The sequence below is a fragment of the Bos indicus genome, chromosome 26, assembly GCF_029378745.1.
Source record: "Bos indicus isolate NIAB-ARS_2022 breed Sahiwal x Tharparkar chromosome 26, NIAB-ARS_B.indTharparkar_mat_pri_1.0, whole genome shotgun sequence".
Classification (NCBI taxonomy): Eukaryota; Metazoa; Chordata; class Mammalia; order Artiodactyla; family Bovidae; genus Bos; species Bos indicus.
The window spans coordinates 10503053-10518643 of record NC_091785.1 but is presented as its reverse complement, the minus strand read 5'-3'; the positions used below and the strand labels follow the sequence as shown (position 1 = coordinate 10518643).

The following is a 15591-nucleotide window of genomic DNA, read 5'->3' as shown; positions in this document are numbered from 1 at the left end:
AGTCCCCCCGTGAAAACTTGAATAACATCCTGAGAAAGCTGAGACAGTGTAGAAGGGAGTAAATACAGTGAGCCAACTCTGAACACGATTAATCTATTTTTTCACATAGAAACTGCCCTGACATAGTTCAGTTCCAGATGGTGAAAAATTGAAAGCATTCCCTCTAAAGTCAGGGACAAGACAAGGGTGCCCACTTTCACCATTACTATTCAACATAGTTTTGGAAGTTTTGGCCACAGCAATCAGAGCAGAAAAAGAAATAAAAGGAATCCAAATTGGAAAAGAAGAAGTAAAACTCTCACTATTTGCAGATGACATGATCCTCTACATAGAAAACCCTAAAGACTCCACCAGAAAATTACTAGAACTAATCAATGATTATAGTAAAGTTGCAGGATATAAAATCAACACACAGAAATCCCTTGCATTCCTATACACTAATAATGAGAAAACAGAAAGAGAAATTAAGGAAACAATTCCATTCACCATTGCAATGGAAAGAATAAAATACTTAGGAATATATCTACCTAGAGAAACTAAAGACCTATGCATAGAAAACTATAAAACACTGGTGAAAGAAATCAAAGAGGACACTAATAGATGGAGAAATATACCATGTTCATGGATTGGAAGAATCAATATAGTGAAAATGAGTATACTACCCAAAGCAATTTATAGATTCAGTGCAATCCTTATCAAGCTACCAACGGTATTCTTCACAGAGCTAGAACAAATAATTTCACAATTTGTATGGAAATACAAAAAACCTCGAATAGCCAAAGCGATCTTGAGAAAGAAGAATGGAACTGGAGGAATCAACCTACCTGACTTCAGGCTCTACTACAAAGCCACAGTCATCAAGACAGTATGGTACTGGCACAAAGACAGAAATATAGATCAATGGAACAAAATAGGAAGCCCAGAGATAAAGCCACACACATATGGACACCTTATCTTTGACAAAGGAGGCAAGAATATACAATGGATTAAAGACAATCTCTTTAACAAGTGGTGCTGGGAAAACTGGTCAACCACTTGTAAAAGAATGAAACTAGAACACTTTCTAACACCATACACAAAAATAAACTCAAAATGGGTTAAAGATCTAAATGTAAGACCAGAAACTATAAAACTCCTAGAGGAGAACATAGGCAAAACACTCTCCGACATACATCACAGCAGGATCTTCTATGACCCACCTCCCAGAATATTGGAAATAAAAGCAAAAATAAACAAATGGGACCTAATTAAACTTAAAAGCTTCTGCACAACAAAGGAAACTATTAGCAAGGTGAAAAGGCAGCCTTCAGAATGGGAGAAAATAATAGCAAATGAAGCAACTGACAAACAACTAATCTCAAAAATATACAAGCAACTCCTACAGCTCAACTCCAGAAAAATAAATGACCCAATCAAAAAATGGGCCAAAGAACTAAATAGACATTTCTCCAAAGAAGACATACAGATGGCTAACAAACACATGAAAAGATGCTCAACATCACTCATTATCAGAGAAATGCAAATCAAAACCACTATGAGGTACCATTTCACACCAGTCAGAATGGCTGCGATCCAAAAGTCTACAAGCAATAAATGCTGGAGAGGGTGTGGAGAAAAGGGAACCCTCTTACACTGTTGGTGGGAATGCAAACTAGTACAGCCACCATGGAGAACAGTGTGGAGATTCCTTAAAAAACTGGAAATAGAACTGCCTTATGATCCAGCAATCCCACTGCTGGGCATACACACTGAGGAAATCAGAAGGGAAAGAGACACGTGTACCCCAATGTTCATCGCAGCACTGTTTATAATAGCCAAGACATGGAAGCAACCTAGATGCCCATCAGCAGATGAATGGATAAGAAAGCTGTGGTACATATACACAATGGAGTATTACTCAGCCATTAAAAAGAATACCTTTGAATCAGTTCTAATGAGGTGGATGAAACTGGAGCCTATTATACAGAGTGAAGTAAGCCAGAAAGAAACACACCAATACAGTATACTAACGCATATATATGCAATTTAGAAAGATGCTAACAATAACCCTGTGTACGAGACAGCAAAAGAGACATTTATGTATAGAATAGTCTTATGGACTCTGTTGCAGAGGGAGAGGGTGGGAAGATTTGGGAGAATGGCATTGAAACATGTATAATATCATGTATGAAACGAGTTGCCAGTCCAGGTTCAATGCACCATACTGGATGCTTGGGGCTAGTGCACTGGAACTACCCAGAGGGATGGTATGGGGAGAGAGGAGGGAGGCGGGTTCAGGATGGGGGACACATGTATACCTGTGGTGGATTCATTTTGATATTTGGCAAAACTAATACAATTTGTAAAGTTTAAAAAAAAAAAAACAACGAACTAGTGAAGGCTAATGTTTTCTCTTATTTTAATAAAGGATTTTCACTTAATTTAAATCTTTGCTTAACTGTGAGTTGCCAGTATATATAAAGAGTCAGAGGACAAGTTTCCACACCATAGAGAAGCTAAAAATGGAGTTATCCTTTAAGCTCCTCTAACATCCCACAAAATAAACAAGAGCAATGAACAATGAAGCTTCAAACAAACAGGTTTATGGTGAGTTTCAAGTGATGTGAAAACAGGTTTATGGTGAGTTTAAAATGATGTAACTATCTCTCTTGTAAACAACCAAAGGCAAATTTTGCACATTTGAATGTTCAGTGTCTCTTCTTTAGCACAGTTTAAAAGCATGCCTCCTCAAAGCAGTTTGACCAACATCACAATGCAGAGTACTTATCAAAGGGGAGCTGCAGTTCAGTGGTCTGAATTTGAAGTCCAGCCTCACCATGAACAAGATTTCTGACCTTGGGCAAGTTATTCAGTAGCTTTGTCTCTTGTTTTTCCTGCTGGTGATATTAGGATAATAAAACAACCTACCTTATGGGATTGTAGGGAGGATCAGTGACAAGCATTAGTCGTAGTGTAAGCTCTTTCACTATTTTTTTTTTTTTTTTTAATCTAAGAACGAGCAAGAGTAACATCAGAGAAACTTTATGGTAATAATTTAATGACAGACTTCTAGAGAAATTCAGAGTTTACTTTTGAAGTTCAGTAGCTTTCCATAAACTTGTTATCTGGCTGCAGTTGATTTTATAGCTACAAATGTTATGTAATTAAAGCCATTTTTGAAATTAATAATAGCTAATGTGTATTGAGGGCTCAGCTTGTGCCAGGCCCTGTTCTAAATGTTTCATGTATGTTATTTAGATATTGAAGAAATGCCATGGAAATAGCTACTGTTATTATCCTCATTTTATCAATGAAACTAGCGAAAGCTTAGAGAGATTAAAGATCTGTCCAAGGTTACAGCGCCAAGAGGACAGGAACACAGGAAGCCTTGGTGCAGAGCCCCATCACTGGCTCCCACTCCCCACCTGCCTCCCGGGTGTTCTGAGTCTTGATCTTACCTAGTTAAGAGAGCTTCTCCTGTTCCTCAGGACTCCTTATCGATGAGGGACTTCTGAACTTTTGCTTGTGACAGTGAGATATGATGATTGCAGCTAGAAGCTAGCAAAATGAGAGACAGGAAGCCCGAGGAAATGAAGAAATCCTGGACAGTGACACACAACCAAGGTTAACCTGTTTGACTGAATCCTCATTTCCATTGAAAGTCTGTCACCCTTGGAAGGGTTCAGCAACATTTTCAAAACAAGGCAGCCAACGTGGAAGTGTGTACTCAGGATCCTAAGGCAAAATCAGAGTTAGCAGTCATCCACCTTCTCAGTACCAGAGTTCACTAGGAGGGTCAACTGAAGCAGTGTTCGTGAAAGTGCTGACAGCCACCCGGTAACCTGCAACGTGCAGGAAAATGACTGATTGCAACAGGTGACAAGTTGAGGCCTTTCTGATTCACTTCTTTTTGTATTTTTTAAAATTTGTTTTTTAATTGGAGTATATTGCTTTGCAATGTTGTGTTGGTTTCTGCTGTACGACAATGTGAATCAGCTATATCCCCTTCCCTCTTGAGCCTCTGTCCCCCCGCCACCGTACCCCCACCCTACCACTCTAGGTCATCACAGAGCACTGAGCTGACCTCCCTGGGTAATACCTTCCCACTAGCCGTCTACTTCACATATAGTAGTGTACATATGCCAATGCTACTCTCTCAATTTGTCCCACCCTCTCCTTCCTCCCCTGTGTCACAAGTCCATTCTCATATTTGCATCTGCATTCCTTTCCTGCAGATATGTTCATCAGTACCATTCTTCTAGATTCCATACGTATATGTTAATATACAGATTTGTGTTTCTCTTTCTGACTTACTTCCCTCTGTATGACAGGCTCTAGGTTCACCTTTGGAAAAGGCAATGGCACCCCACTCCAGTACTCTTGCCTGGAAAATCCCATGGACGGAGGAGCCTGGTAGGCTGCAGTCCATGGGGTCGCTAAGAGTTGAACATGACTGGGCGACTTCACTTTCACTTTTCACTTTCATGCATTGGAGGAGGAAATGGCAACCCACTCCAGTACTCTTGCCTGGAGAATCCCAGGGACAGTGGGGCCTGGTGGGCTTCTGTCTATGGGGTCGCCCAGAGTCGAACACGACTGAAGCGACTTAGCAGCAGCAGCAGGTTCACCTTTGAGGCCAGAGAGTGTTTGGACATATCAATGTAGCAGAGGAAATGAACCCTTATGCCAAAGGGATTTGACCAGCTGTTAACTTTGGCATAGAGACCTGAGGAGAATGAAGACAATTTAGCTCTAAACCCCACCTAAAATACTGGATGACGGAGGCAGAAGTGCCTTCATTTCCTACTTCACTTTGAATGCTGGCAAAGCCCTAGCAGTAATTGAATCTCTTTCTTTTCCCAGTGGGAAGAATGGTAAGTTGCTGCCCAGGATAAAGTAGTTCCAGTTCTATTAGTCTGAACTCATTCCCAAATCCTTTCAAAAACACGAATGTTCATATTTGTCCAGATCCTAAGATCTGTTCCATTTGAGCCAATTAAACAAATGTAGAGTGAAAGGAAACACTCAGCTTGTTGGAGTAGGTGGAAAGCTTAAGTCCCAGTCCACACTCATTCAGTCTCTTTGATGAAAAAGACAACCATACTTTGCCTTCAGTGACAGCGGGCAAAGGTGTGTGTGGCAGTGGCAGAGGTGTGTAGATTTGTCTGGATCCTCTCATGGGTTGAGATTTTAAAAACAATCCTTTTAACAAAATTTCAATGAACTCATTGGAGAATTCTAGGAAGCACAAATGTTGCTATGACTTCTTGTGGAAATAGCATAAATATAGTTAAACTTCTCAGGTCTTTATGGATTGTAGATTAGCTTAAATCCCAGAAGGATTTCAACATCATTGCCTTCTCATAATCTTACTCAGCTTTGAGGTTTATTTAAAGAATCTGGAGACTTCCAACCGATTTTCTTGTAAAGGCACAAAGTCGTCTTTTTCCAGTAAATTCATAGGAATAAACAATCTTGCTTTATACTAACCTGGAATAAGTCCACTGTATCTGTAAAGTGCATTGCACACTAATAAAATAAAAAATTATTACTCAATAGTTTTTCTTCCATTCAGACTCCAAACTATCCTTAAGTTTGGTGACCACTATGGCACAATCTGATGTCTTTGACACAATCTACATTCTCTCATTTCTCCATATATTTAAAAAATTTAGAAATGCATAATTATTCACATTTTTCTATCATATTTCATAGGGGACACTTACCTTTATTCTTTTCTCTATACCAGTGCTGTCCAGTAGAAATGTAATGTGAACTACATATACAATTTACATTTTCTTACAGCCACAAGTTTTAAAGTATAAAGAACAAATGACAAATAAAAAAATAAAAAAAGAACAGATGACATCAAATTTTTATTTATAATTCATTTTATAATCATTTTATAAAATTTAATTTTATTTCTATTTCTTTTAAGCCATTAGATCCAAAATATTATCATTTCAACATGTAATCAATATCATTATTGAGAAATTTTCCATTCTTTTTTTTTTTGCACTAAGTCTTTAAGTTTGAATATTATGTTATAGTGTAGCACATCTCCATTAGTATTACCTCATTTAAAGGGCTGAACAGTCGCATCTGGGGCTTCCCTGGTGGCTCAGAGGTTAAAGTGTCTGCCTCCAATGCTGGAGACCCAGGTTTGATCCCTGGGTCAGGAAGATCCCCTGGAGAAGGAAATGGTAACCGACTCCAGTATTCTTGCCTGGAGAATCCCATGGACAGAGAAGCCTGGTGGGCTACAGTCCATGGGGTCGCAAAGAGTCGGACACGACGGAGTGACTTCACTTCCTTCCTTCCTTCCTTACAGTCACATCTGACTAGTGGTATTTATTGGAGATTGCAGCTCTGTACTCTCAGGCTTATGTTTCTTTTTTCTTGTTTTTCCTTTTATTTTGTTGAAACTTTTCAACCAGATTCTTTATTTTTCATATCGTACTCACCCCAAATACATAACTTTGTATCTTACATGTGCTGTGCTAAGTCACTTCAGTCGTGTCCGACTCTTTGTGATCCCATGGACTGTATGTAGCCTGCCAGGCTCCTCTGTCCATGGAGTTCTCCAGGCAAGAATACTAGAGTGGGTTGCTATGCCCTCCTTATATTTGACATGAATTGAGTATCTGCCTATCAAACTTCCTACTATTTGAATCATCAGCCGTATCTTCTCAAGTGCTTGGCCTCTGCTCTCCAAATGAGCTTTGAGCCTTACTGTCCAGCAAAAAAGATGTGAGCATAAATACTTAGCTACAGTCCTTTATCAAAAGTGTGATATCCAACAGTGTTCTCTTGTGGTCACTACATCTGGAAGAATGGTTTGTTACACTGACTCTATCTACTCCAATAATAAATGCAAACTACTATTTAAAAGTTTTTTTTTTTTTTTAAGATTTAACATTTCCTAAGACAAAATGTCACCGAAATAATATTATTTAAACTTATTTACAGATTTGACAGCTTCCTGGACTTAACTCTTTTGAGAGTATTGATTGAATAAATAGCAACAGGTATCAGTTCATTTCAGTTGCTCAGTCGTGTCCAACTCTTTGCGACCCCATGGACTGTGGCATGCCAGGCTTCCCTGTACATCACCAACTCCTGGAGTTCGCTTAAACTCATGTCCATCCAGTCAGTCATGCCATCCAACCATCTCATCCTCTGCCATGCCCTTCTCCTTCTGCCTTCAATATTTCCCAGCATCAGGGTCTTTCCCAATGAGCCAGTTCTTTGCATCAGGTGGTCAAAGTACTGGAGTTTCAGCTTCAGCATCAGTCCTTCCAATGAATACTCAGGACAGATTTCCTTTAGGATTGATTGGTTTGATCTCCTTGCAGTCCAAGGGACTTTCAAGAGTCTGCTCCAACACCACAGTTCAAAAGCATCAATTCTTCAGTGCTCAGCTTTCTTTATAGTCCAGTTCTCACATCCATACATGACCACTGGAAAAACCATAGGCTTGACTAGATGAACCTTTGTCAGCAAAGTAATGTCTCTGCTTTTTAATATGCTGTCTAGGATGGTCATAGGTATATATGTGTGTAAATAGAACAGCAGCTTACCTGAGAGATTTTGCTTTGAGATTGTGAGTATCAACACAAATTGTCCCTAAAAGAGCCCTGATTCCTTAATATTGAGCTGAGAATATCTTTGTTTCTGGCTAATTCAATAGCCACATAGTAGCCCAAGCTATCTTCATTACTAGCTGGACCACTGCAATCTTCTAACTAAATTTTCTGCATCTGTCTCATTTGTTCTCATTATGCAAACTCTTGTCATCATTTTAAATCACAGATCTGATTCTGTTTTAAGCATTCTTGAGATTAAAAGTCCTTAATGACTTAGCATCCAAACTTCAGTGAGTGGCAAGGAAAGCGTAAAACCAGTGTCCATCTCTTTAAACTCATCTTGCCCCATTTTCCTCCTGTGCTTCTTCAACTTTCTTTAGTAAGCCTATCTCCTTGCCACTGAGAGCTAGTTCCCTATCTGTAACAACTGGCAGAATGTACAGATCTCAGCCAAAATTTCATTTCCTCAAAGAATTGCCTGTCCACTTTGATGAGAGTGGACTCCTTATTGGTGATTCATTACAGTTACATTTAGATTTAATTATGTGAGTAAGTAGCTATAAAATATCTGATTTTTTTTCATTAGCCTTTAAGTTCCATTTGGGAAGGCATGGTGTCTACCTTATTGCCCTTCATGTTTTGAATGCCTAGTTATTAATAGTTCATAATAAATACAACATTATTGCACAAAGATAAAGAGCTTGGTATCCAAAGTCAAGATTTCAGAGTTAGAGAGGTAATATGTTGGGAGAAGTGGCTCAATAGCTCCAAACTTCAATTCCTTAGTCTATAAAATGGGGATAATAATGATATCATTTTAAATGGTGATTATTAAGATTAAATAAGATAATTCATGTAAAGTACTTACAGTTATTTCCTTATGGAAAATGGCTCAATGTACTTGAATTATTTTTTAGGTGGTAATTTTTGCTAAACCATATACTTCCTCTGTGTTTTCTTCCCTTGCATAAACAAGTAACATTTTTATACTGGGGATTCCTATGTGTTTTATTACAGGGAAAGAATGCACTGCTGTGGCCAAAAAATTGAAATAGTTCTTTTGACAACTATAGTTTTTAGTGTAAATTATAAAGACATGTTCTGATTTATGCTTTTCACCTTCTTGTAAGTTTCAGTTACGTGACTGAAACATGCGTTAAGTGTTCAGCATGGGTAAGTGCAATCATTTCTGGGACACTGACAAGTCAAGTGCTAAGATTGGCCAGTCTGATATGCCATAGTCACCAAAGAGGTGCCTCCCTGTGAAAATTTTTGGTGCCCTGCCAGCCAGCCTTCCCCTGCCAACATTCAGATCTTCTTTAATACTCCCCCTCACACCTATAGCTCTTTTATTTAAGTATGCTAAGACATTTTTGAGAAATGAGTCTTAGCCAAATATGTATTCATTGCATGTATGAAAAGTATTCCAGTTTCCATAATACCTAGTCAAGTGCTTAGAGGACAGAGATGGCCAGCCATTCAACAGCTATTTATTGATCACTGAATGTGCCTGGGTAGTTGTGGGTGCAATCATGAATGAGACAGACAGAACCACTGTCACAAGACACCTGTTTTCCCACTCATGTCCATTTAGAAATGGATAGACTTCACATTCTCTGCTTTTTCTTTTGTCTGTAGACACCCAAGTCTTCCCTTAAAACTTAGATCATTTATTTCCTCCTCTGGGATGTCTGCTCAGACACTTTAGCCTTGTGTAATCATCCCTTTTTCATGTATGACTATATTCATACCTGGGGTTCATTGGTGGCTCAGATGATAATGAATCAGCTTGCAATGTGGGAGACCTGGGTTTGATCACTGGGCTTGGAAAATGCCCTGGAGGAGGTCATGACAACCCACACCAGTATTCTTGACTGGAGAATCCCCATGGACAGAGGAATCTGGTGGGTTACAGTCTATGGGGTTGCAAAGAATTGGACAGAATTAAACAACTAAGTACAGCACATAGGCACACCTAGATCATAACATTGAGAGCACAGGAAAGTGCTGTTGAGAATTAGAGTAACCAGCTAGTTATTTGCTGTTTGATTTTGGGTACCCTAGTTATTTCAACTACTTATCCTCTTCATATATAAAACAGATATACTAATATCTAACTCATAAGCCATTGTAAGGACTAAATGAGATAATATATGTCTAGTTTGGTCTTGGTGCATAGTAGGAAATAAATATTAATTCTTATTTCTGTGCACATGCTTCTTCTCTTTCTCCCTCCATTGTATCAGGCAGTCTGGCACTGGATAAAATCTTAGAGCCTATTTAATTGCTTGTGTGAATAAATGGAGATTAATTACTTGACAAATGCTATTATTCTGGCAATACTGCATTGTGAGAAGCAATATAGCATCATGGTTAATCAACAATACTGGCCCCCATATTGAGATAACTTTTCCCCCAAATAGTGGGTCTATTACTTCAGCAAGTTATTAATTTTACAAACATACTGTTATGTCTATAAAGATGTGTAAAATGGACAGAACATGGAGTCCATTTTCAGGACTATTATGAGAATCCAACAAGATAATGTATAGAAAGCACTTAGTATAATACCTGGCAAATGTGAAGTGTTTCAAAATAATAGGTAGAGATGATTTCTATTTTTAATGTTTAGTAAGATAAATATATCAAAGTCTCAAGATGGCAGGAAAATAGGATTTTGCATATGTCATTTAATGTCTTGGTATACTTAATTCCTATGTAAATTAAGATTTATATTTTCCATATGGGAATTTGATAATAATTAAATATATTAATCAATTATCTTTGTATGAGTGAAAGTCGCTCAGTTGTGTGTGACTCTTTGCAACACTATGGACTATACCCCCACCAGGCTTCTCTGTCTATGGAATTTTCTAGGCAAGAATTCTGGAGTAGTTTGCCATTCCCTTCTCCAGGGGATCTTCCCGACCCAGGGATCGAAGCCAGGTCTCTTGCACTGCAGGCAGATTCTTTACCGTGTGAGCCACCAGGGAAGTGCCCCACCCAGCATTTTATAAATAATATTTATTAATCCCTTTCTATGTAACGGGCATTGTGTTAAATTCTTTTAATGCATTATCTCATAACAACTCAATAATCAAGGTACTAGTGTTGTCTCCAGGCTTCTCTGGTGGCTCAGTGGTGAAGAATCTGCCTGCTAATGCAGGAGACGTGAGTTCTATCTCTGGGTTGGGAAGATCCCCTGGAGAAGAAATTGACAACACACTCCAGTATTCTTACCTGGGAAATCCCATATAGAGAGGATCCTAGAGGGCTGGAACCCCCCAAAATATTCAGACACAATGTAGTGACTAAACGACAACAAATATTTCCATCTCACAGATAGGAAAATGTGATTAAAGTGATTCATTAACTTGTCTATGGATATAAAGATAGTAATAGGGCTAGGAACCGAATCTAAACAATTGACTTCAGGGCCTATGTTTAAGTACTGTGCTTTACAAATATGCTTCATGTATTAATACATCTTTGGTATCCGTGACAGCAGATGATGTAGGCAGGAAAGAATGTCACTATTTTGTATAAAAGGAAATTGCTGGAGTCAATGATACATGATATTTTTGGTGTCATGTGGCTAATCAATTGTGGAGTTGGCTCTGGAACTTCCAATATCTAATGCTAACATGAGTATTTGTTGTTGTTGTTTAGTTGCTAAGTCATGTCAAACTCTTTTGTGACACCATGGCCTGTAGCCTGCCAGGCTCCTCTGTCCATGGGATTTCCAAGACAAGAATGCTGGAGTGAATTGCCATTCCCTTCTCCTTCCTGACCCAGGGATTGAACCTTCATCTCTAGAATTGCAGGTGGATTCTTTACCATTTAGCCACTGGGGAAGCCCAACATTAGCATTATCCATAACCATTTCTTGTTACCTCTCAATCATTAAAAAGAAAGATAATTACAGCTCTAAAAGCACCTTGAGTAGAACACAACATGGTACAGAAATGAGAATGATTTTCATTATGATGATCTTTATAACTACTGGTATTATCCTTGAGGTCCTTTAAAGGAAGGACTAACAGAACTAGTTCATTCCACTGAGCCAGATGTATCCATGTAACATCACACTGGTGTGTAGGACACAATATTTGGAATCAACACTGAAAGGACTGGATCTGGAAGATGTGAAAGAAAGTGTGAAATGTTCAGCCTCATTTAGGCAATCTCAGGTATGAAGATGAAGGAAAGGCCTTTTCTTACAAAAAATAGTGACTTCCCCAAATTTCTGACTCAACTAAATGTGGAAAGGAAGATTGTTATGTTAAGGGTTGGGTAATTCTCCAGTGTTGCAAGACAGGTCTCCATGGATATTACATTGGGTAGGGTCAAGCGTTTGCTATCTGAAAGTGTGACTATGGAAAAACTGTCAGAACACACCTATCAACACATTGGCAGATAAATACCAACCAGGCTGCCAGATCTGGCTTTGCTCTCTGCCAACCTAATTTTGACTCAGAACCTGGGTAGCCTGTTTCATTTAGTCACCCACACTCCTGCTCTATTACCCATCTTATACCCTGTCCTTGTTTCTGGTTCAGCCACTCCCTTTCTGTTCTCTGGTGATTTTGCTTTAGTCTCCCTGTTTAATCTTAAATTTTATTTAAATAAATAAATGCATGCTGTGTCCTCATTGCTCTTTTCTTTAGTTGCAGGGAGTGGGGGCTACTCTCTGGTGCTCATGGTGTGGCTTCTCCTGTTGCACAGCATGAACTCTAGTGTGTGCAGGCTTCAGTAGTTGTGGCTCCTGGGCTCCACAGCACAGGCTCAATAGTTGTGGTGCGTGGGTTTAGCTGCTCCAAAGCATCTAGGATCTTCCCTGATCCGGGATTGAACCCATGTCTCCTGCACTGGCAGACAGGTTTTTTACCACTGAGCACCAGGGAAGCCCCCTGTTTACTTTATAGACTTCTCTCTTAAGTAAAAATGTGTATTAAATTCTGCCCTTACCCACTGTACAAAGCCTCAGAAATTCTCTAATAAGCAGGACCTTCCCTGACCAGGACAATCTATATTGGATTTCCTCATCTACATCTTTAGGGAACAATACCAGGAAGTATCAAGAGCTAGAATTTGGATTTCAATAACTCTGCACTCAAGATCCAGATTTGACTGTTATTCTTAAATATTTGTCTGAGTTAGTATTTAAGTCTTCTGAGCATCAATGGTCTTCCTTAAAATAAGATAAGCATAGTACTGGATCACAGAAACAGGGACAGGAATAGACATCTTTGGCTATGCCTTTGATAAATGCCAAATAAGCTAACAAGTGCTAAATAAATATCGTGTGTGTGTGTGTGTGTGTGTGTGTGTGTGTGTGTGTGAAAACCTCTCAGTCATGTCCAACGCTTTGTGGCCCCATGGACTGTACAGTCCACACAATTTTCCAGGCCAAAATACTGGAGTGGGTAGCTGTTCTCTTCTTCAGGGGATCTTCCTAACCCAGGGATCAAATCCAGGGCTCCTGCATTGCAGGAAGATTCTTCATCAACTGAGCCACCAAGAAACCACAAGAGGTGCACGGTAAAATTTTTATATTAATAACTGGTAAGGATTACAAAGACTTGATGTCACCAAGGAGACTCTGACTCCCCAAGTCCTATGCACAGAAGCTTTATAGTGGAACTGAAAAATGGTTCCATATTAAAATGTTCTCCCCTCTGGAAGTTGTTAGTTCAGATTCCTGAACATGTAATTCAAACCAAAAATATTAAATTGATATGACTGATGAGAATGGTGGTGATGTACCTTGAGGCTCTTACTGAAAATAAATTATAAATTAAGATAGAATATTTTTTAAGATGTAGGAATAAAAACAAGAAAATCCTACCTGATTAAGAGATGTAATGTTGTGTACCCACTGCTATAATTAAAATGGATAACCAACAAGGACATATTGTATAGCACAGGGAGCTCTGGTCAATGTTATGTGGTAGCTGGGATGTGAGGGGAGTCTGGGGGAGAAGCGATACATGTATATATATGGCTGAGTCCCTTTGCTGTTCACCTGAAATTGTCACAACACTGTTCATTGGTTATACTCCAATGCAAAATAAACAGATTTAAAAAAATGGTGTAGGGAAAGTGATCAAGATAGCAGAGTAGGGAGAACTGAGCTCCTCTCCTCCTATGAGCACATCAAAATTACAACTATTTACAAAGCAGCTATCGATGAGAATGATCTGAGCACTACCAGAAAATACATGGGGTCACAAAGAGTTGGACACAATTGAGCGACTGAACTGAACTGAACTGAAAGATATAAAAAAAGGAACAACAAGACAGGAAGGAGGAGTGAAGGGAGTGAAGACGTGGTATAATCAAAACCCACACCCCTGGGTAGGTGACCCACTTAAAAATACACTTAAAAACATAGTAAGAGGGTAAATCTTACGTTAAGTGTCCTTACCACAACAAGAGAATGTGGTATCACACTGCGAGAATGAATTGCTAGCAGATCTGCATAACAAGAAATATTCAACTCAGTTCATCATGAGAAGAAAAATAAGACAGAGAAAAATAATGAAATAAGAAACAGGATTTCTCGAGCATTTAACTGAAGAAAAAAATAATGATAATGGTAATAATAATAATTCATTATTAATAATAACAGTAGTAGTTTGCCACTGCTGATAGCAAATGACCATAAATTTAGTGATTTAAAACAGTATTTATTATCTCACTTTCTGTGGGTCAGTAGTTCAGGTATGGGATAGTTAAGTCCTCTGCTCCAGGTCTCACTGGTTCTCAAGCTGCAATCCAGGTGTTAGACAGACCGTTTTCTCAACAAGAGGCCGAACTAGGAAACAGTGGCCTCCCAAGCTCATTCAGGTTTTGGCAGAATTCATTTTCTCACATATGACTGAGAGTCCCAATTCTTTGCAAGTTATCAGCTGGAGGCCACCTGCAGATCCTAGAAGCCACACACGGTTCCTTCCCACATTTGTTTGCCTTATTAAGCCAACAAGGAGAATCTCTTGCTCCAGTTTGCTAAAATGGATTCTTATATAGTAGACTGCAATTAGGGGATGACATCCCATCACCTTTGCCAATTCTCCTGTCTAGAAGCAAGTCTCAGGTCCCTCCCGCACTCGACGGGAAAGGATTACATAAATTTGTGGTTCCTGGGTGGACCACAGATTATTGGAGGGGTTACCTTAGAGTCGGTGTACCACATTCTTATGACTAAAATCCACTTCCTTAGAGAAAGGAAAGTGTATTTAATTTTACAGCCATTCCTCCATCATTCTAATTAGGTCTTGGTAAATTTCAAGGGGTGCATCCTGTCCAAGGTAAAAATCCACATGATTGTAGTGTGGAATTGACTTGTAATAAATGAGCTTGGGAATTGTAGGGAGTAAATTCTCAACATCTTTGAGATCAGCCACGTAGTCCTGTCCACCACTCCACACTGCTGTTGGAACTTCCATATTAGAAACGTTGTATAGAGGAGGTGTAAGCTAAATAAAATTGAAGAGAGAGAAAAATAGTTTTCACAGAAAATCATATTATAGAAGGAACATCAATCATCAGTTGTTAAGCAAGTTCTGTATGTTCTAAATGTTACTGTATATTATGTACATACATTCACCATTGTACTACTATCTTAGAAATAGTCTGAAAATGCAAGCAGCATATGCAAGCAGAATTGAGAGAGAGTGACAGGGAGAAAGAGAGAGCCTGATGATTGTGTATATTCCTGGCTATTGTGAGTTTATCATTATACTTCTTATTTCAGTAAAACCAAACCATATTTTTATAAAATGTAAAATAGAGTGATTTTTACTACTTGCATTGTAAAGACCTACATATTCTATGAACTAAATTATGTTCCCCGCAAATTCATATGTTGAAACCTTAACCCAAGGTGATTGTATTTAGAGAAAAGACTTTTAGGAAGTAATTAAGGTTAAATGAGGTCATAAGATTTGGATCCTAATCCAACAGGATTGGTGGCCTTATAGAAGGGGAAGTGATAAAGAGAGAGAGAGAGAGACCTCTTTCTGCA

At 38.8% G+C, this 15591-nt stretch overlaps 1 protein-coding gene across 1 annotated transcript in view; it reads right to left on the bottom strand.

Annotated features, from left to right (window-relative positions):
• Positions 1-14118: 14118 nt before the first annotated feature.
• Positions 14119-15591, bottom strand: part of LIPK (lipase family member K) — a 41129-nt gene continuing 39656 nt past the window's right edge. The window contains exon 10 of the mRNA XM_019988591.2: positions 14119-15043. Coding sequence (XP_019844150.2) covers positions 14810-15043 — 234 coding nt within the window. The 3' untranslated portion in view covers positions 14119-14809. The remainder of the gene's footprint in view (positions 15044-15591) is intronic.